The following is a 20071-nucleotide window of genomic DNA, read 5'->3' as shown; positions in this document are numbered from 1 at the left end:
ATATAGAATGAAATATGCATTGAAAGGCATTAAATGTCAATTTCGTATACAATAAATTATTTAAAATTTTCTAAATCCTGCATTTAAATCAACACATGCACAAGTACGCACAATTTAAAATTCATAGACATGTATAAAAAAACAAGTAAATGAATAGATTATATATGTACTACATACTCCTATATACATATACATGGAGTATAAATATAAATTTAAAAACAGTATGCATCTATACTTGTATCCTTTTTTGATCCAAAATATGTTGAAATACAATGAATTTCGTACATGGAAGCATTAAATTATGCAAGAACTTGGTCGATTTAATTATAAAATATACATAAAATGTACAATTCACACAAATAAGTTTCGGAATTTTACTTTGTAGTACCCAAGAGAAAATTTTGGTACTTTCTATCTATTGACTTCTAGGAAAAATACTTATGGTTCTACCATATATTCAATTCGATATATGCTTAGGAACTTCATGTTGTACCGGTTATAATTGGCCATAATGCTAACTAATATCATAATTTTGATTTCAGGACATACGTATAGCAAATTATATATCCAATTCAGACTGTTATAAGACCTAGCTCCTTCGTGTAACCATGAATAAGGTTGATGGAGTTGAGTGTAAAATAAAGTGCAGAAGAAAGAAAATAAATCATATTTTATGTATATTAAATTTTAATACGTATTCCAGAAAATAATAATATGGCTAATACAACTGAATATATATTCCAAAAACTAATTTTTGGGCAATTGATTATAATAAGTGGGTGTCAGTTTAAACGTAATGTGAGCTATAAAGAGATTTATGTTACGTATAAAGAGCAAAAAATAACATTAAGTGTTTGTATAAAACAGAAACAGGACACTTCTATTCCATAGATAGCGAAAATGACATTTGTAAATACAAAGCTAATAGATCTTTTCTTCTCACAGATCTGTTTAGGTATATATATATATTTAGATGTATTAGACAAAATAAATTAGTAATGACATAGTTGTCTCTGTTGGTTAAGATATATAAAGGTTCAGTTTTGACGACTAAATTAGCCGACTAATTGTGATTAAGCCACATATCTATGCACTACTCTGTGTTTAGCGAGATTTACCAAATATAATGTATTACTAATTTTTCAAGGTAGCTAAGTTTTCTTTATAAGTATTTGTTATTTACAGTGACATGTATATTGAGTTTTCCAGATAAAATAAAATAAACGTAAGAAAACTATAAGTTCGTCACATGACATACTGAGAAATTGACGAAACCCAAGGCATTAGTACCGCCGTTCCACTATCATATTTAAAATATTGCAAGAAAGGTTTGTTCCGGTTGGATCCCATCACCCATCATTTGACAAAATCTCAAACAGATGCTTGTATCGATAGGTGCACAGAAATGCTCAAGAAGTACAATGGCGGTGGTTCAAAATACGTATACGAGTAAAATTGTAACAGGTGACGAATCATTGATATACCTGTATCCGTATGAGTATGAATCAAATCCAACAAAAGTTGTTCGAAGTACGCTCAAAGCACTTCCAAAGAAATGGTCGCATATTTTTTCGGGAAAACTGGTCATGTGGTAACTAACATATGCGAGTACTATTACAGGAACGTAAAATAGTCAACTCCGTATGGTATACAACCATTAACTACAACCAACCGGAAGTCTTTAGTGAAATGCGGAAAACAAGCAATTGCCATCAGATCATTCTCCATCAAGACAATGCGAGACAATTCTCTATTTGTAGAATGGTGTTGCTATCCATTGAATTGTAAATTTCTGTCAGTCACCTTTGCAGACTAATATAGCAGAGACAGAGTTTTCTAAATTATATATGTGATGTTATGTTAGTTGGATATTATTCTTATACACACAGTGGTAGGTTATTTATCACTTAAACTAGCTTTAAAATTTGTCAAACAAAAAAATTGGATGAAAAGAAGACAACAAAATTTAGCATTGGGTATTTTGTTACTTAATGGTGAAAAATAATAATTTGTTTAACTATGCTATTTATGCAAACATTTCTCGTTATTACATTTCATGTGAAATAATACGTGAAAACATGTTCAGTAAAGGTACTTCTCTGCAAATAGTTAAGCAGCTTTAATAACTAAGGCAATTTACTGGTTTATTTATTGTGGTATACTATCGTGCATATATATAGTACTCTCAAATATACAAATAAATTAAATAACTTACACAAAAACTTATCAGCACTTAATAAGGACTTCAGCACGTCAGCGATATTGTAAATTTGATTAAGAGCTAAAATTTCATACCTCATTAATAAACAATTAAAGCTACATTATTAAGCCGTCAAATAATTACAATAAAGCAAAATTAAATTAGACAGCGACGAGTGTGGGTATTTCTGCTTATGTTTGTTTTTGTTTATGGACGCAAATTCAGTATTTTGGGGCCCAGCACTTATGCACAAACACAAAGTTTGGGGCATTAATGCCTCAACGCGCCACAAATGCTGCCGAGTAGAAAAAATTGACCACAAAAGCTGTTTCAACATACACAAAAGTGTAGAAATTACTGAAAGGAAAAAATTATACATCCCAAAGGCATTGAAGATGAATATAAAAAAGTTTTTTATGGGGCGAAAATGTTTGTACAGGGTGCGCACACTACTTGCTCCATAGAATTTTCTACAAAGTGTTCGGCACACACTTTTGCGACAGTTATTTGCACTACTTACCGTTGCTCACGCAAACAGGATAACATCTGCTCATTGTCATCGTTTAAAGGACAATTAAGATGGTTGGCTATTAGCATAGTTAACTGTAGCGAATGGTTGTTGGCTGCCCAATCAGACATAGCGGAACCGGACATAAGTATGGCGCGATGAAATAACCCTGAAATTTTAAAATGCAAAAATAGAAACATTACTTCACGTTTTTATGTAAATTAGTCAACTTACCCGCTGCAACAGGTGAAACCATTAAGTAATTTACACAAGCAGCACCTGTGCTGTGTCCCATTAAAGTCACGCTATCCATATCCCCACCAAAAACAGCAATATTTTCCTTAATCCAATGCAAAGCGGCAACTTGATCCAATAAGCCAAAGTTTGCCACCGAATTTTCATTTGTGCTCGGCTTTAGAAAGCCTGTAAGTCCGTCAAATTGCACCAAAGTTAAATATTTCATTTTGTAAAAGAAAAAGCTTAACCTACTCACCCATTACGCCCAATCTGTAATTAATTGTCACCACGATTACTTCCCCATAGCTGGCTAGCACAGATCCATCATACGGATTTCCGCTATTCCATTCAAACGATTCACCATGCACATAAACAAGCACAGGATATGCTTGTGTCTGCCTAAGGCCATCTGAAATTAATTTTATGCCACATTACATTTCATGTCTATTGATTACATTCTGCCAGCTTAAACGCCTAAACATATGCAAAACTAATTACATGGATTTGCTAACTAAATTTTGTGGCATGTGTTGCCCGTTCAGTCACATAAGTGTTATACACGCACAAGCTGAACTCACCATTATGTGGCACGTAAACATTCAAGTAGAGGCAATCTTCACTTTCAGTCTTTAGATATGGCAGCAAACGTTGTAGATAACTGTACCGGCCACTAGCCATTTTAACACCACCCTGTGGATTGATATCCGGTAGTTTTTGTGGACAAACCGGCGGCAAGTGACGTGCTATTTTTAAGTCCTGCCATGGCAATGGCGTACCTATGAACAAATATGAATAAAATTATTGATAGGCATTGGCAGCGCATTTGCTTTAGATACATAAGGCAATAGTGATAGGTAATATGATTAATTCTGTCAAATATATTTATGCACATATTTACACATAATTGATTGATTGATTGCTTGATAAATTTTACTCAATATTAAGTAACTGAGAAAAAGTTTTGACAATCATTGAAAAGCGCAAGAATGAATTAAGGAAAAGTTGTACTTGACCACGTGGAAACTTATTGAATTATTAGTTTTGAGGGATTAATGAAGTGGGAAAATTTTCCATTTTTGATAAATTTTCGACAGAAATTAATTGCTTGGGCATTGAGACATGAACACAATATTAAAAAAGATGCTTGCTAGTGCTATCAGAGAGATGAAATACTAATACCAGACTGGGCTTTGTAAAAGACATACGCTTATTGGGTAGTATTTAAGTAGAATTTTAATATTGGGACGAGAGTTCTCTACTGAATTATTTATATGTAGTATTATTTCTAACTGTAAGAAAAGCTGAAAGATTTTTTGTAAAATTGAATAAAGTTTGTGTGCTAGAAGTAGAAGAATTTACAAGTATTGAACAACTTTAATAACACTAAATATTTATTACACAACTTGATATTGACTAAATTTTAAGTTATATTTAGACAATCTACAGAAAAAATTTAATTCAATTTTGGAAATTCGTATAGAACTTCTAAAAAATGATAGAATTTTACTTAAAATCCAAGTTGACAATAACATATTTGTTGTGTCAGGTTGCCATACAAAAAGTGGTGCATATTATTAATATTATTATTCTTCATATAGATTTTTAATAATTCTTAAAACACTTTTTATGAATTTGTACAGACTATTATTATTGCTACCATTTAACAAAACTTTAACTTCTTCTTCGGACAGAAGTAATTTAACAAAAAAAAAGACATATATCTCCCCTGAAAATCGGACGTACTCAAATAATCTGACATATATTTTCAATTTATATTTTCAATTTAAGTACGAACTCAAATAATATGACATATATTTTCAATTTAAGGACGATAACACAAAGAACAATCACGTTCAGATATATTAAATTTTCTGGCGTTTAAATTAAAAAGAACGCTCGATATGGTGAGCGTTTTCGTAATAAAAACTATGCATAATGTCAAATTGCTGCTGTGGATACATATATGAGATCTCGACCTAGGCATCGTGTTCACTCCGATTGTATAAATGTATAATATTATTGTGTAATAATTTAAAGTCCATTTTCCAAATACTGGTTTTTAGTTTAGATAGTATCCGAGGAAGCCTTGTAGAGAGGAGACCAAGAATTTTTCTTACATAGGCGAAATGTGTTTACTCTGTGTCTACACATTGCGGTGATAAGCCCGTTCCTAAGTGAAGCATATTAATTTTTATTTCTACCCACTAAGGTGGAAATAGAGTTTTTTTAATAAAAAATCTAAAGAGTTTTTCTATGATTTTCTGATCATAATGTTTGTAACCCCAAGTTTAAGCATCATAGAGTACAATTGAACGTGCTGCCGTGTAGAAAATTTTTATTTTATTTGTGAAAGTTATTTTAGGATTAGACAAGTACTTTGCCCACGTTTTACCTGATGGACGCTTAGAGGACCAATTTTTATTGTAGGAAACCTAATACGTAATTTATATCTCGCGATATATATATTCATTAACAATTTCTATCTGACTTTCCCCAAACTGCTACTTTTGTTACCCACGCCAAGAATATCTTTTATTTTTATTGGAAATGCAATTGAAGTACAGTTTTTATTGCAAATGCAATTGAAATATCCTTTTTTTTTTAATATATACGTTTAGTTTTTCGCTTCTACCTTAAAAACAATATTTAAAAAAATCTGCGTTATTTCTGACTTGCTTACAAGTCGATCATGAAGAAACAGCGAAATATTCAGTTTCCTTTCCGTCCTAAGATAGCCTAAATAGTTAAGAGTTGGGCCAGCAAGTCGTAAAGAATGATATTAGACATTTATTAGTCTATCTCTAAGCGATGTAACAATTAAAATGTTTTTGTAATAAAATTAAAATGTTTTTGTTTTTAACTACTCTGTAATCTTTCCTCATTGCTCATATATATTTCTGATATACACGTTTGCCTGTTCTATTTTTTTCTAAGTTTTTTCAATGTTACTAGCACCTTCTCACTATCATCTTTGTAGGTTGTTCTTTAAGTTATTTGCTGATTGTAACTTATACTAAGATCTGTATCAAGAAAATTGAGTTTCTCCAGCCATGATAAAAGTTTGCTTATTAATTTGTGAGGCAATCTGCTGTTTCCACATCAGAACATAGTTTCATAAGTATGTCTGACGTAGAGCTGTCAGACATATAAAATATAATATAAACTATAAAGTGTTAAGAGTGTTGGTAACCCGTTTGTGATAGAAATGTATAGTAAGGTGGTCTGGGCAAAAATTGTTTAAATATAGTTAATATTTCATAAAAATTGAAGTTAATATTAAAAGTGACAATAAATTATTGCAACCAAAACTCAAATTAACGTGTACCTGTAAAATTAAATTACTTTGAATTATAAAGTGCGGTCAGTGGATCACCAAATAGTAAAGAAGGCGCGAGAGTATTTGCATAAAAAACAAATAAGAAAAATAATATATGTATGAAATTATATAAACTAATAGCAATGTTAATACTTACGTCAATTAATTTATTGATTAGTGCCACTGCTACAGGAATAACAGAAGCATTGAAAATTATATTATAAAATATATTTCTATATAGTTTCCTTAAAAATTTAAATAAATAAATCGAAGTGGAAAGAACATCACTGATTATTTTTCGTCCTATATCTCAATTTGCAAAAGGAAAACTGTCAGAAACATCCCCTGACGTTTCGTTGCAAGACATTTCAGGAATAATCCAAGACAGTAAGAATAATGTCAAAAAAAAAAATAGCAACGGCTGACATCAAAAGCAGACATTGAGGACATGAAAAAATAAATGATTTAAATTAAATAATTGTAGTTTGAATGGCACAGAATTCAGATGGAAGTCTAACAATTAAAGAAAGATAGAGTTGTGGATCGCATAGAACACAACAGAATTGTTGAACAAAATAAGAAGCGAAGCTTCATAGTGACGGTTATGGTCAAAAAAAAATTTCACTTAGCACTTCAGTATTTGTGAAACGAGTACGTAAGGACTTTAGTAAGTCTGTGGAACTTAATTCTGGCATTCTAGTCAAATATTAAAACTATTAACTGAATACCAAGCGGGCTATTGGTCTGCAGATAGTGTTTTCTTTATGACAAATATTGTTAAATTATACGTCGAAAATAGGAAAATTATATATATTTTATATAGATTTTAAAGCCGTATTGTATTTTATTGACTGAGAATTAGTGTTTTATAAATTAACAGTCTAATTCATAAAAATTTCTTATAATGCTTTTTAAATGCACTTTAGTTAAAACGTATTTTAACTTTATAAACACATTTTACTGCACCCTATTTATAAACGTTTTATAAACCTTTGATAACTATACACCAAATGTTAATTACACAATCAAAAATTTTGCTTATAATATCGGTATAGAAGCTATAAAACCATTATTAATTTTGACATTTTTTAACAGCATAAAGTTTATTTTAACTTTAGGAAACATTTATGAATAGAGTTTTAAAAATCCTTTATAATACTGGTATATAATATTTATGAATAATATTTTTGAAAAACAGTGTTATAAATCTTCTATAACTTTTAATGAATTAGATGGTAAGTAATTATGGAGTAACCACGAAAATGCTAAAAAAACTTAGAACAATGTATTGTAATGTAACGGCACCGATATGGAATGCAAACAACCTTTCTAACTTGTTTTTAATGGATTAAAAGTAATACAAATTTTCGTGTTGTTTCCATTACTTTTTGCGCTGTTCACAGATTATTAAAACACAAGATACTTGTGTATGCAGATGATATAGTACTTATGGCTGACCCACATATAGCAATGAAAACTATGATGATATTGAAAAGTTAGTACAAATACTTCAAGTCCAAACTTATGATATTAGAAAAGAATTACAGGAGGCAGAAGAAGAATGCCACATGCAACTTAAAAAGTGAAGCTTTAGTTTTAGTAAAGGTATAAAAATATTTAGGGATTTGGGTCACATATAATTCAATCTTAATTCAATTCAAATTCAATGAACGAGTCAAAAGCCTATGTGAATTAAAAAACGAAATGAAAGTAATTTTCCGTAAAGTTTCAAGAATAGAAATAGACGAACTTAATGAAGTAGAAACGCTACGCTTAAAGTACTCTTAACTATATGCTACACCTAGAAACTATCAATCTTATATATTGAAACTCTAAAATTACATTTGAAATATATAAATCATATAATGGCTCTGAGTGACTATAGACTCTTGTTACCTCTTAAATATGGAGACGGATTTCGGGAAAAGCAGCAAACTTTGGCAAATATACGAGGGCGCTTTGATAAGTCGGTGACTTTTTGAATAAAACAAATTTTTTTTCGGCAAATAAACATTTTATTTTTCTACATAATGACCTCTTAGCTCGATACATTTAGTCCAGCGTTTTTCTAATTTTCTTATTCCCTCCAAATAATGGGTTTTCTAAAACCTCCCAAAATACGCGTTTGTTTCGGTAATGACTTCTTTATTCCACTCAAATATCTTACCGCCCAGCCATTTCTTTAGGTTTGGAAACAGAAAATAGTCGCAGGTGCTAAATCTGGAGAATATGCTGGATGGGGTAGCAGTTCGTTTTGCCCACGAATGCTTAATCAGCACACGAAATTCACTTTTTTCCATTTTCGTAAAAATTCACGAGGTTGTCTGCTTTGAACGGCTGTCAAACACCAAGTTAACGACGTATTTTTCTCAAAATTAGAAAGTTGCGCACCGGTATATTACAGCTGACGGCAGCACTGTTGTATTTGGAGTAACTGCGCGGGAAATTCAAAAAGTCACTGATGTATCAAACCGCCCTCGTATATAATAAAGAGTTGTTTCTCAAAAATAAAGAAATATAGCGATAGTATAGTGGGGATAAACCTGCAAAGTATAGTGGTAAAAATTATGGTGTATAAAAGAGAAAAATTTACAATGGTAGTAAGAGCAAGTAATTATATATGAGCGCTCAGATGTTTGAAATATAAGTTATGTGACCGGAATTATTTGAACAAGGATTGTAGTATTAAACAATTATCCAGATTTTTGAAACTCAAAGTGAGTTGGTTAAATTAAATTATAGATTCAAATTTTGGTCATTATATAATCTCAAGAAACCAGAAGACATAATACACTTTATTAAGCTACGTCCAACTCTGAAAGAAATTCTGTATTCTGAAAGAATACAGAAAAAGTAATACTAAAAGCATAAAATGGTAAACATTGGACTGCACTGTTTGGCTTTGTTAAAGTTGCATTGAGTTACAGGCAGAGAATATTAGAAGAAAATTTTTAAATTATAATAAAATAAAATCAAAAGTAAACAATACAGTATAATTATTTAAGTTATTGACAAACGGCATTCAAGCGATGCCTTAATTTTAACAATTAATAATAAGCGTAACACTTTCCTTCAAAGTTTTAAAAAAAACAATATCAAGTCTGGTTGAAACAAATTTGCATCACTAGATATATGTTAAATGATTGTTTTTGATATATGTTTTCTGTTGTGTTGCGAAATATAAAATTTTTAAACGCTCAAAATTAATTAATTTAAATAAAAGAAAACAATATACATAAATTAATTTATTTATTTGAATTTGGCTATACTAAAACTTAAGACGTAAACAGTTTTGCGAATAAAACCTAATTTTGAAGATTTTAAGAACATTGTTGATGCTTTACACGCGTTCTTTCGTAAGTTGGGAGTATTTTCATTCTACTCTTAAAGAAAAAATTGCGGCTATTTTTATGTAAATCAGAATGTATGATCTTATTTAAAATACGTTTTCGGGTAAAGAAAACCCACAACGTCTACATAGGGCAATTATTAAAATTTTTACTATGTATTTTCATTTTGCATAAATTTTTGGCTCCTTTAAATGCATTTTTTCCAAAAGAGTTTCCAACTAAACATATTCAAGCAATTTTATTAAATTTCCTGAAAATAAATTCTGAGAAAATTTTTTACCTTTATTTCCTTTAGAATTTTCCTATCACTGTTTTTTTTTCCATAAATATTTAATGCACTCTATTAGCATATTCTTGTATATTCAAACATATTCTAGCACTTCCGAACACACTTCTACATATTGCCAAAGGAATACATGCAAATAAATGCTCCTGGCATTCTGGCAAGCAAAACTTGCAACATAAAATTCATTAAATTATTTGCAAACAAAGTTTAAAACTGGAAATTTGTGATGGAATAAAAAAAATATAAAAAAAAATATTAAATGTAAAAATCCTTTTTGAATCGAAAATAAAATCGGTCTTATTTACAGTTTAAGTGCACAATCCTACTGGCAAGCGAAGCAAGTCTCCGGTTAAAGATTTTTATTTCGCATGCAGACAATAAAATCGTTTGTTTGGAATTCAGAAACTTAAAATTAATAACTTTTTTAAAGGACGTCGACAAGAAACCAAAGCACATATACAAATAACAAACATACACAAACACACACACACACACGCACGGAGCCAAGTGCAAACATACGCCTATTCAAATGCAAACACCACGAAGGACTATGCAAGTATGCACGAAGGAACAAAACAATTAAATGTGCAGAAACTTGCACACAAGCAGCTTATGCTTCTAATATATGCTGTGCTTACAAAGTATGCATGTATGTGTGTAAGTATGAGTGTGAGTGAGTCGATATTTATTTACCTTCATATGCGAGAATGGCGAAATGCGACAATATTTCTGTTTGTGTGTGTATGTGTGTTTATCTATTTGTCTACTTCTGTAATTGTATATCCTGGCTTGATAGTTTGTCTGTCTGTTTGTTTGTTTGTTGTTTGTTGTTTGTTTGTTTGTGGCTAAGTACAATTTGCGTTTTAATGAAAAGAGACTGAGTGACACCAAACAAACGACTTTTTGTGGCTAAGCGACGTTATGGCAACGTTACGCAATCTCCTCGGAAACGGAAACAAGAAAATGTAAGGACAGACACCATTTTAACGCAAATATGCAATTCACGCTGCTCAAGTGCATTTAACTGTCGCTTGTGTACTGTGACATACACACTCATTCGTATACCACATCCGTCATTTATGCGTTTGTGTGAGTATTTTATTGATGTTAGTGCAGTGAAATTGGCGTATTGCAAACGGAAATTGATAGCTGCAGATATAAGCTGGAATATGTGTAAAAATGCTTATTCCTCTCATAACCGCAAGTCAACTTCATGGTTCAATTAATAAACCAACTGGCAAATAAAACGTGCATTAGGCTACATACTCAGTCGCACGAGCACAAATCAAAGGTAATTGACATGGATTTAGTCGGATAACTGCAGTTAACATATGCACCACATCTGCGAACAAGCTCGATTCACATCGATGATAAGCACATGTGTGATGCATTGACTTCATAATTTGGGTCGAATTTGATTAATCAATTCTTCCTCTCTCGGAATCATATTTGATATACAGTGAATCAATGCATAAGTTATGACCACTTAGACAATAATTGAGGTGTTACACCCGCAGAAAAATTGCATATTTAAACATTTTTTTATGGAATTAGTAAAAGAATTTTAAAAAAATTATAATTTTTTAAGGTTTGAAGAATCTTTAATGCGGATTTATTCTTTAAAACTTTTTTATGATATCCTCAAAAGAATTTTGAAAAAATCATCACTATTTAATATTAGAAAAATGTTTATTCCTTTTATAAAAACTGAACGACAACATCAAAGAACAGGAAACAAAATGTAGAAATATAACTTAAGTCTTGGATGATACGTATATCACTAGAATTTATGATTTCAACAGTCTATGAAAAAATTTGAAATAACCATGCAGAAAGTCACTTTTTAATATTGATGGTATAACTATGCTATGTAGTCATTCATATGACTAACGGTCATATTGCTCCTACCTAGTATTGTGCTCCTACCTGTCATGACCATGAAGATAACATATGTTATGTAAAATGTCCAAAATTGTGAATTTCATACCGTTAGTTCTGTTTTGATATTTTTGGGTTGAGGCTGAAGTAAAAGGTAATATTTTTTCCATGCATATAAGAGCATATCTTATACAAATATGCATATTTGCTCCTAAAAGGCACAAATTCTGAGCAATACGGTTTTTAGCAACGTGATGAGAAATAGAAAGCCACGAGGAAATCGAAATTTCTGTTGGTGTCATTGTCAAATTTCTAATTGACATTTAAAACAACAACAATTATTTCATTTCTGAAGAGACCACAACATTATACAGACAGTTCATAGAATAAAGTAAATTTGTTTTGTAAGAAATAATGTGTTTTTCCTTAACCAATTATCTATTACCATTGTGTATGTAGTTAACCAAAATAGTATGATTTGGCTATTTTAAAAGTTTGTTCTATTTTTTGGAATAATTTTTCTTTGAGGAAATATATTATAAATAGAAGAGTAAAATCGACGTTTTCGTTCTATTATATATTTTACCATCAACTTTAATAAAAAATATGGTAACAAAAATAATACTATAAATAATACTATACTTGAAAATAATTTGCCAGTGGCAAATTTAGTTTGCGAATTGCATTTCAATAATTTCGATGTTGAACAGGCTTCACCTTCATGGAAGCACTGATTGATGATAATTTGAATTGTCAAAAATTTTCTTAAAGTTTGAGAGTTAAATCTTAAACAATAATTAAAATTTATAAAATCAAATATCGCATTTTAAATTATATCAAACTGTTTGATGTAATGCCGTGATTATTCGAAAATTCGTCTCTTCAAAATTAAGGCACTGATGTATTCCAACAAGCGAGTTTTAACTTGTTAGATCGGTAAGGGTTAAATTGATTATATTTTACTATTAATGGTCTTAAGGTTGCATCATAAAATTTGATGGCTTATACTTATATTAAATGGAAAGAATGGTTTAGCAAAAAATATGCAAACCAAGTCACACTATATTAAAAGACCTTTTCGGGTTATTGGAACTTCCCTTCGAAAAATTGTCTTGATTAATATTATATTATTTCTGAAGAGATTGAAATAAAATTCAACACCAAACCATCAAAAACTAAACCATGTTTTGAAATACTCATATGAAAATAAAAAAAAGGAACCTTCTTAAAGTCGAAAAATATTTTGAGATGTATAAGGTTCCATAAGAGAAAGATATATTTCTCTTTTTAAGAGAAAAATTATTTAAAATATTGCAAGCAACATATAAACAAACTGTCCCAATTCTAATGGGTTGAATCTGTGCACATAAAGAAGGAACTTAAAGTGTTTCTTATGTAGTAAATGTAAACAACAAAGAAACGTTCTTTGGATAAACAAGCAGCACATAAGTAAGTATTAACAAATAGGAATAAAGTAAATTTCTCACTATGTTAGACATTAGTTTTCCTCTATCAACAGAACCGAAATTAAATTTAAATTCAATTATTGATTTTGTATTAACTATTCAAATAAATATACAAATTAAACAAAATCATGCAATAAATAATGCCTCTACAAAAGAATAACACTGAAATTTAGCAATTAAACATATAAATAAAATTAATTAATTTAATTATTTTGCAGATGTTTTATGATTTTGTTCTAATAAACCACAGCAAGTTAATTTGTTAATGAACTATCACAGCAAATTAACAAAACTCCAAAATGCGAGCATACAAGTCAAGTACGGCTTTGGATCAGTTGGCTATTGAACGCTGATTATGAGCTTTAAATATTGAAGGGTACAAGTTCAACTCTTGGTACTTGCATTCTCAAAAAATTATTTACGAATTATTAAATACAAGATTTAATTCCAAGATCACTGATGATGGGTATTTGGCAGTACTTGAAACAGCTGTATGGTCAGTCAAAATTTCAATTAATTAAAAATATATAAAATTAATTTTTGTTGTTGTGCTTTAATACTATACGAAATACCTCTCTATTGGAAACGATATTTTATATTAAGAATTTAGTTTATTTTATCAAAACGGATTTTGAAATTCAATTAAATTAACTATTTTTCAAATCGCAATATAAAACAATAAATATGACATGGGAAATAGCTTTACTGATGTTACATACAAACAGTTTTTACAAAATTATATGTGACCATTTTCGGATTTTTCGAGTTTTTTTTTTGTGATATTATTATTTTCTTTTTTTTTGACATCCTTGGTTCTGTAACAATTAGTTTGACTTTTGTTTGTTTTAATAAACATATACATATAATATATGTTAACCCATTACCTGACAATGGCGCGAAAATGTACCAATTTTAATGTTAGAAATTCGTTAAAATTTAATTAAAAGGTTTTTGTGAGTGTTTATTTTGTAATGAATGCAGTATCATCAAATGAATACCTAAATAACAATAATAATTTATGAAAGGAAAATCATTTAATTTGTTTATATAGTTTTGCAAATGCAATTTTATCACAAAACTTAATACTTGACATCAGTTCGAAACATATACATTGCCGCCAATTGTGCTTTCAGATTACGAGAGTCTAATGTTTGAATACCGACAAGGTGCTAGTACGTTATTTGGGAATAAAAATAAAAAGGATGGAAGTTTAATCCAAGCTCATTTGGGATCAGCTACAGAATAAATGATATCTATCCAGGTCTTGAAACTAAAGTTCCAAATCTTTATTTAATCAGGGATAGTTAACCAGGGATGGATGTCGCAACTGTGTGCCTGTCACAGTTCGAAGTTGTCATATATAAAGGTGGCTTAAAGGAAAAAAGCGGCACGACAGCATCATATCGTTTCACATATTGTTATGGGGTATAATTGTGAACTTAGATATACGCACTTAAAAAAGTACTCAAGTTTTTACAAACTAGTGCCCGTCAACCTACGAATGTTACAACTATTATAGATAGTCTAGAAGCAATGAAATGAATTGAATACAGCATGGTTAAATCAGGGATTGTAATGAAATATCGTACCGCACTGAAAAATATTTTTTGGGTCTCTAGTTATAGATATGTCGTACAAAATGAACTAATAGATGAGACTCTCCGAAATGGATATAAATAAGACCGATACCTTAACATAGACCTCGACACATGAATTATTTCGGACTATGGATGATGAAAAAAAAATGTAGTTCTTACGTAGACTGTGAGGTTGCTGCAATGTTTCTAAAGTGTAATAGACTAGAATGGTCAAAATCATTTAAAATTTCCAATTTCCAATTTCGGTAATATAACAAAAACAAAATTTATATTGGAGTTATCATAATTTATCAAATATTCAGGTCGTATGCTTATTGGGATATTAATGGTCAACTACACTATTGCACCAAAGCTTAAACTTTGACACATTCCAACAAGCGGAAAATGCAGTACTTGCCACAAGTAGATGAAAACTATTAATAATTTTCTATATCTTCCTCCGAGACAAATCCAATGTCTAAGAAACGGTTTCTTCACTGTATTGGCAGAGTTCATTAAAGTAGACTTGTCGGGGTTCCTTAACAAATAGTTTAACAAAGATATAGCATGGAGTTAAGCTTGTAACCAATAGTTAGCATAGTTCGTCTCCTGGCTAATTTTGAGGCATCACAGTGTGCAATAATTACCTCCGGCTATTGGTATTGGTGTTTGCATCAATACCCGCACTCTAAGATTAACTTAACCTACAAACACACTGATTGTTTTCAAAGATAAGTTCGTAAAAATTAGTCAATGCTGAGGGATGCAGTTAATTGTGAAAGAAATCTATTCAGTCGTTCCAGTCTAAATCTTTGTTGTATAAACACTCTGTTAGAGGGTGTTGTATATAAACACACTATGTATTTCATATTTAATAATTCAAAGTACACACTGTAGTTAAGTTTATTAAGTTGGCACTATTGTTGTGTATTGTTAAATGAGTTTAATAAAGAACGCCAAACGTAAAACAATATTAAGGTAATGGAACTTATTATTCAAAACTATATTTGGATGTTCAAACCTTGCATTTTCCAAAGATTAGATTTTTCCAAGAAAAAAAAATGATATTATTATTTCTGCAGGGTCAACCTGAAAGCAATAAAGGTAACTCTTCCTGGTTATCAGAAGTAAGAAACAGTAAATAAAGTCTATTTTTGAATTAATCACAACTTTTTGCAAATATGTTTATTACTTTAACTGACAGATAACTCTGAATAATTTACAAACAACAAATTAGTTAGAAGCAAATGAAGTAATATTTGAATTTTAAAGTGATTCAAATGGTCATAATAACAAATTCATTGCTAGTACAGGGCCAGACGGACCTATATAAAGACCACGAATATGTGATTTCAATAGTATGATCGTAGAAAAAAATAAGAAATTTTATATCACTACTCTACTATATTAAAACAAATACTTTGAAACAATTTGCCAAGTATTTTTAGAATAATTTATGTACACATAAAATTCAATTAAACTAATTATATATACTCACTGTCAACTAAAACTTTCATAAAAATACTTTAAATACTTTATAGCAAACAATTTAATAAAGGAACATGTGTTGTAGGAGCAAAAATATTTTAATATTTATTTTTACTCATTTAATAACTAAAAATATTTATTTTAAATATTTAATACTGTTGGCTTACTTGGCTTAAAAGTTTGCATATGTAAACATTTTATATGATGTGAAAATCCTGATGACTGCACTCCACTCCGTGCTTCTCTGTCCTATATTATTACACACAGCTTGATTCTGCTCAACTGAGTTTAGTTATGTTTATTTATATTTTATTAAAACGAAATATACATAAAAATTGTATCTATTCGTGTATGTTGGAGTGTGTAACTCGCAAAGTTAACTAGCTGCAGTGCTGGCAATAAATATGTAAATAGTATATTTATTATATTTAACACAAAATTACATACGAGTATTTCGAGCAGAGAAAATTATGCGAAAAATTCTTATGGATGCACAAGCTATTAGTTTGTGAAACGAGCAATTTTCAGAAAATTGACTAAAGCCATTGAATCCTTTTTGGGTGCATGGAGCGCAAAGCACAACTGCAACAACAGGATCGTACATAAATGTATCTAATGTGTATGTTTATCACTTGCTAAAAGTTGTTTGCATTTTATCATTCAACACAAATTCACTGCATTTATATGAACTCCAACTATCTAGGCAGCTAACTCTGTAGGTATGGTTGTACCAGGATATTTAAATTTTTTTTTGTATATAGTATATCTAACAAGCAAATACATGTATAGGCACGATTACGCATGTACGTATTTGTTCAGTGTACATTGATCGCTTGGGTAATTACTTTAATTGCTTTAGCAAAACTTCTAGTTCGCTGCAATGTCATTAATGCGATGTGCATTGGCACGGGAGCGTCTATATTAGTGCATCGCTCTATGTTTGTCATATATGTTTTTCGTACCCAAGGATTTGGATTAAGCCATTTCTGGTTTTTCGGTTAAACATTTTAATTGCAGCTTGGCTTAGTTATCGCCAAATTTGCGTACAATTAGTGGTTTAGTAAAAATTTTTTTAAATTTAATTTTATTTCAAAGTTACTTAAACCCTCAAATATTTAAGCTCTTCTGTTGTACTTTAAACAATTTATAAGCTAAAACAAAGAATGGGAAGACAAACCAGGGGTTGATTGTACCAGAGCTGCATAAATGCAGTTTAGAAAAAGTTGATCTATAGAAAAACACAAACAAGACTCCGAGAATGTATATTAAATAATGATGAAGAGCAACTTAATTAAGCAGGAAATAATTGCTAATATATCTACAGAATAGTTACAGAATGGGATATACATTTTGCTAGAAATGTAGTCAGAATATTCTGTATATAATTAAAAAATCGTGTACACGATTCCTGGCTCTGGCTTAACTTTTGTAAAAGTTTACGGTAAATAAGTTGAAATTTTATTTTCATGACGGAATAAAAAATTTTCTTGAGTACAAGAATACAACAACAAAACTTTAGTAACAACAGCATTCGATATCTCCAATTAATCCTCTCATTATAAGGATCTAATGCCAGACGTGTACGATATCTGCTATGCAATTACAAGAGTTGAAAATAACAAAGTACCAAGGTATGGTACGGTTGCAGATCTTAAATTAACAAATTATTTTATTACACGGATATGGAATTATACCAGAACTTTTGAGAGATGAGATTAATTATTTTAATATGGTATCTATAATCAAATATAAAGCAATAGTTAAGAGTATATTATGCATAGTATAATAGTATACTATACATATAATAGTATATGCATAGTCTATTTTGCAAAGTTAAGAATGGAAAGTAGATTTTGCATATTATACTGAAATAAAATATACTTCATCATCATATATTTCATCATCTCTAAATCGAAACTGCAGTCACAAGCAAACTTTACTCAATATGTTCAATCAATTTTATAGCTGGTCTGGCAGATATAATAAAAATTTTTTAAGAAAACTAAATTTATTTAGAAAAATTAATAGTTAAATAAGAATAAAATATGGACACACATTCAAAACAATGTCACATTGAAAGGGAGTAATTATTTCCGGTTGTAAATACAGGCAAAAAACTTAAAGATATAATATTTCAGAATGCTTACATGAACAACGAACAAAAGTGGAGTTGTTTTTGTTAAAGGGAGAGGATCTTAATGTTATCATTATAAAATCAGAGTCAAACAGAGCTAATATTTTTGTTTCGATCTTTGTAAAATTTTTATTGAAATATTTTGATTGATTAACGCGAAATACATAGTCACCGCAGATTCCACAAAATTATACGTGAGTTCATCAAACATAAGTCAAAAATGTTCATTCAAGTTTATGGAATTGATTTTAGTGTATAAAGATAACATTGTATTTCGATCGAATATATTGTTACCAATATATATGTCCACAATTTATTCCACACAATTCGACTGGCGATCATAAATAGATTTTATCCATTGACACTTTGGCGGTCTTTGGCTTAATATCTCATATTAACAATTATCTAGAGGTTACCTAACTTGGCAGCGGAAAAGTGCATTTTCAGTACAACAAAAGTGTTATGAGTATGTAGAAGTCATTCGAAAAGTTTTTACCCACATCTTGAAGAGCCAATTGCACTCATATGCAGTTGATCTGTTTCTATTCATCGTAATGGTCCCATAATAAACAATGAAATTAAAAAAAAATGATTTATTCTTTGGAACAAATTTTCTTTTAAACAGAATTTTATATTATTATTAACAAACACTTGAAGTTGAAGGTACCCAATACAAAGATGAACTTTAGAACATACTTCACATAGATATACTCTGAAGAGAGTATAAAATTTTTAGAATTAAAAAAAAAGCTGCCCATATATGTTAAATCAGTTTAGCTCCTTTCGAATATTCTCAATACTTTTCCTATATATCCAAGCCTATTAAGTTTCGATTTTTAAGTTATAAATTTTTTTAAATAATGACAATTTATAAAAATTTTTAACTAGAAAAAGTAAAGTTATATAATTTTCAGTTGTCAGTTCGTTTAGATACTGAAAGTAATTGTTTATTGGGGATACGCTTCTGAAATAAATTATTTAAAATATTGGAAAACAGGAAAAAATTAAAAAATCAGTCTAATTTTATTTTTAGTTTATTTTGTATTTCGTTTCTACATTGGTGGGTAAGAAATAATTGTTTCGATATAACGTGTCGTGTGTTAATATTAATTTCATATTTAAACAGCAAGTATGTGTTCTCATGGGTTCTTTTATTCCTCCAACGGAGATATTAATATTTATAACACTGGTGAAGACAACCCCAATCTAAATTTAAATCGTAGCCGTTCTTCAACAACAAGTCAGGGAGCTAGATACGTTGTTATAAATGAAGTCATGGGCAACAACTATTCCATGGATATAGTAAGTGTAGATCAGATTCCAAGAGTGCTCGGTAACAGCCAAATCAATGGTATTGTAAGAGTACCAGAGGCTGAATCACAATCTGATTTTGATCGTTCCAACAATATTTCTGGCCCTTTTCCCATCGTAACTTATTCGGAAGTATTACAAAGTACCAGACGTTCACGCAGCACTCGGCAACATCGTTCGCATCCATATCGTAGAAATGCTCGCAGATCGCAAGGAATAGAATATGTTGCCAACGAACGGCCACAATACGAACAAATTAGAGCCGTCCCAGAGGAAGATGTTGAAGAAAATCAAATGGAATTGGGTAATGTGATTGAACC

At 30.2% G+C, this 20071-nt stretch overlaps 2 protein-coding genes across 2 annotated transcripts in view; one reads left to right on the top strand and one right to left on the bottom strand.

The window, feature by feature from the left end:
* LOC119680311 (neuroligin-3-like) overlaps positions 1-20071 on the bottom strand; it is a gene marked incomplete at its 3' end in the record, with an annotated part of 61502 nt that overhangs the window by 11140 nt on the left and 30291 nt on the right. The window contains 4 exon segments of the mRNA XM_038093071.1: positions 2721-2877; positions 2943-3131; positions 3202-3354; positions 3524-3721. Coding sequence (XP_037948999.1) covers positions 2721-2877; positions 2943-3131; positions 3202-3354; positions 3524-3721 — 697 coding nt within the window.
* LOC119680312 overlaps positions 19340-20071 on the top strand; it is a 12854-nt gene continuing 12122 nt past the window's right edge. The window contains exons 1-2 of the mRNA XM_038093074.1: positions 19340-19500; positions 19567-20071. Coding sequence (XP_037949002.1) covers positions 19572-20071 — 500 coding nt within the window. The 5' untranslated portion in view covers positions 19340-19500; positions 19567-19571. The remainder of the gene's footprint in view (positions 19501-19566) is intronic.

The sequence above is a fragment of the Teleopsis dalmanni genome, chromosome 2 (assembly GCF_002237135.1).
Source record: "Teleopsis dalmanni isolate 2A chromosome 2, ASM223713v2, whole genome shotgun sequence".
NCBI classification, from domain to species: domain Eukaryota; kingdom Metazoa; phylum Arthropoda; class Insecta; order Diptera; family Diopsidae; genus Teleopsis; species Teleopsis dalmanni.
This window is presented reverse-complemented; position numbering and strand designations above follow the sequence as displayed.